This window comes from Diachasma alloeum, unplaced genomic scaffold, assembly GCF_001412515.2.
Source record: "Diachasma alloeum isolate Michigan unplaced genomic scaffold, Dall2.0 Dall_scaffold_00374, whole genome shotgun sequence".
NCBI lineage: Eukaryota > Metazoa > Arthropoda > Insecta > Hymenoptera > Braconidae > Diachasma > Diachasma alloeum.
In genome coordinates this window covers 518,529-521,054 of record NW_021680513.1, presented here as the reverse complement: position 1 = coordinate 521,054, position 2,526 = coordinate 518,529, and the positions used below count along the sequence as shown (strand labels likewise).

The following is a 2,526-nucleotide window of genomic DNA, read 5'->3' as shown; positions in this document are numbered from 1 at the left end:
CCCCCCCCCCCCATTCGTGTAGCCCACCATCTAATATTGATCTTTTTTGTCAATTAGACTAGTCCACGTTACAAAAATAACGGTTTAGTACACATATAAACATGTGTAACGTTAGAAGAGCTAGTGATACCGTGAGACCAGCAAAGAATATCGATTTTTTTTTAGCCTGACAATAATCATCAGGTTGATCATCACTCATGAATTATTATTTATGAATTATTTAACTCATTTGGAGCGGTTGCATGAGCATAAAAAAATGTGTTTTATGAATAGCTTTTTGCATTGGTGTTGAATTATCCGATGAAATCCATGGGATTCGAGGTAAATGATCACCTGAGGAACAGGAAGTGTTTTGCTTGATATGACCAACATGTTCAAGTGATTTTTAAAGTGATTATTAAACGAGTGATCCCTTTTGATTTTTTTTCCCTGAGGCATTAATTCAGGAATATTAATGACCATTTTTTTTCATTCAATTTGATCCACAGGGACTGGATCTTACGGTGGTCATGGTAGCACGAGGAGATCCAGAATGGAGAGAGTTGATCGTAGTGAACGTGAAAGAGAACGCGAGAGGGAGAGGGAAAGGGAGAGAGAACGAGAAAGAGAACGCGAACGTGATCATGATTATGGAACTGAGGAGGATTCATACTTAGGTGGTAGTGTGGATTACGGTAGCGTATCGAGACGACGACAGCAGCAAGACTCGAGGGCACTCAATGCCATTTAGGAGCTGGAGCCCCGGGGCTTATCGCTACAGCGGTGTCCCCACCTTAAAACTACCGCCCTATAGTTTTTAATGATAATGAAGTTATTTCATTAAAGTGCGCAATTTGCCTTCCCTTAATTTATTCGTCAAAAAAAAGTGCAATGAAAATGATGAAACAATGTTGAAACAAAACAGTTAAATTATTAAAAAAACAAACCCAAAAATCACGTAATCTTTTCATTAAATTGTAAATGAAGTATAATAGCACTTTTTAAACTCCGGACTATTTTTATCGTATTTTCATTTACGTCCGGGGATTGTCATTGTTATTGGACTCACTGGATTGAGTAGTGAGACTATTTATTGATTATTAGGATAATGATACTTTTCTTCTATCCGAAGATCGACCAAACACAATTGAATTATGAATTGGTTTATGTTGTTGGGTTCATCATGCGCGGAGAGGGGGGGGGGGGAGAATTATTTTTGGAATTAGAACAGATTCTTCTATGACAACTGTTGCAGAAAAGGGGGATATTATGGGATAGATTTAACTGGCTTCTCTTACTGATGAGTGGAGGAGGAGAATTAAGGGGACTGTGGGAGTCGACTCAAATGATCGGGGAAATCGGTCAACAAATATTTTCATTGGAATTTTATTTTGTTGATTTATTTTGTTATCGTTTTTTTTAAATTAATGTAAATTTACGAAATTTTCTGGGGGTATATCTTGATAGTAAAAAAACCCCCGGGGCGATGGTTATTTGTATCGAGTTGAAAATAATTCAGGGCTATCAAGGCGACGAAAAGATCGATGCCACCAACGCTGACACACATCTCTCATTTGAACTCTCGTGTCTTTCGTCGATTGTGACCGACCAATTGCAACTTAATGTTTCTTATTTATCCATTAGTAATTGTAATAGAATAATGAGTGAGGAGAAAATTTAAATGGAACAAATAGTGAGAGTACCCACGGATCCTTTGGGTCGAAGTTAAAAATATTCATGAATTAAATCAGTTGCTCGATTATTGATAATTGTTGATGAAGAAATTTGAACAAATGAAAATTATTGAAAAAATTGTACTGAGTAATGTAACCGGCGAGCGACAATTTTACTGTTTAGAATTTATGAGAACAGAGAAAGTAACGGTGTTTCTCTTCGAATATTATTTCACTTTGTTTTTTCTTCTTTAAGTTTATTTTTTTTGTTCGTTTATTAGAGGTGCAATGTAGATGTAAAGGGAAGGAGAAAACAGAAGGAACAAGTATATAAATAGATAAGAAAGTATGTTTTTGGGCCGGAATTGGTGTCTTCTGGCGTTTGTTGACTTTATTCCAAAGAAAAGTCGATGGTTTCAGATAAAATCCAATATACTCGACTTATTGTTCCACATTGAGTGAGAGAGTTATGAAAAAAAAATCAAACATCCGATTATTGCGAGTGTATAAATTAAAAAAAATACGTTTTTACGTGCGTCCGAGCGTGCGCTATATATATATATATATATATATATATATATATATATATATATATGTATACTTAAAAACAGAGCAATATGTATATGTATATATATAACTTGATTGCAGCATTGAGGCGAATCGTGTTAATTGGGGTAAAACGAAATTTGAAAAAAGAATTTTTACCGCGTGTTGTGTAGCCAATGAATATAAATGATCATCGACCAGCTAGAGGACAATTCACTGTAGCAAATTCATTTGTTTTCTCCAATTTTTATTCAGTCAAATGAAAAAGAAAAACTAAAAAATACGCACACGCTACTTCGTGTAAATAGTAAACAAAATGAGGGGGGGG

General features: G+C 35.2%; 1 protein-coding gene across 11 annotated transcripts in view; it reads left to right on the top strand.

Annotated features, from left to right (window-relative positions):
• The window catches only part of LOC107041727 (voltage-dependent L-type calcium channel subunit beta-2), an 85,298-nt gene extending 82,784 nt beyond the window's left edge, over positions 1-2,514 (top strand). For 10 of the 11 annotated variants that reach the window (XM_015262420.2, XM_015262419.2, XM_015262417.2 and 7 more), the window contains one exon: positions 489-2,514. In XM_015262420.2, the coding sequence (XP_015117906.1) occupies positions 489-730 (242 nt within the window). In that variant the 3' untranslated portion in view covers positions 731-2,514. The remainder of the gene's footprint in view (positions 1-488) is intronic. The other variant, XM_015262424.1, reaches the window with a different exon arrangement.
• The last annotated feature ends 12 nt before the right edge of the window (positions 2,515-2,526 follow it).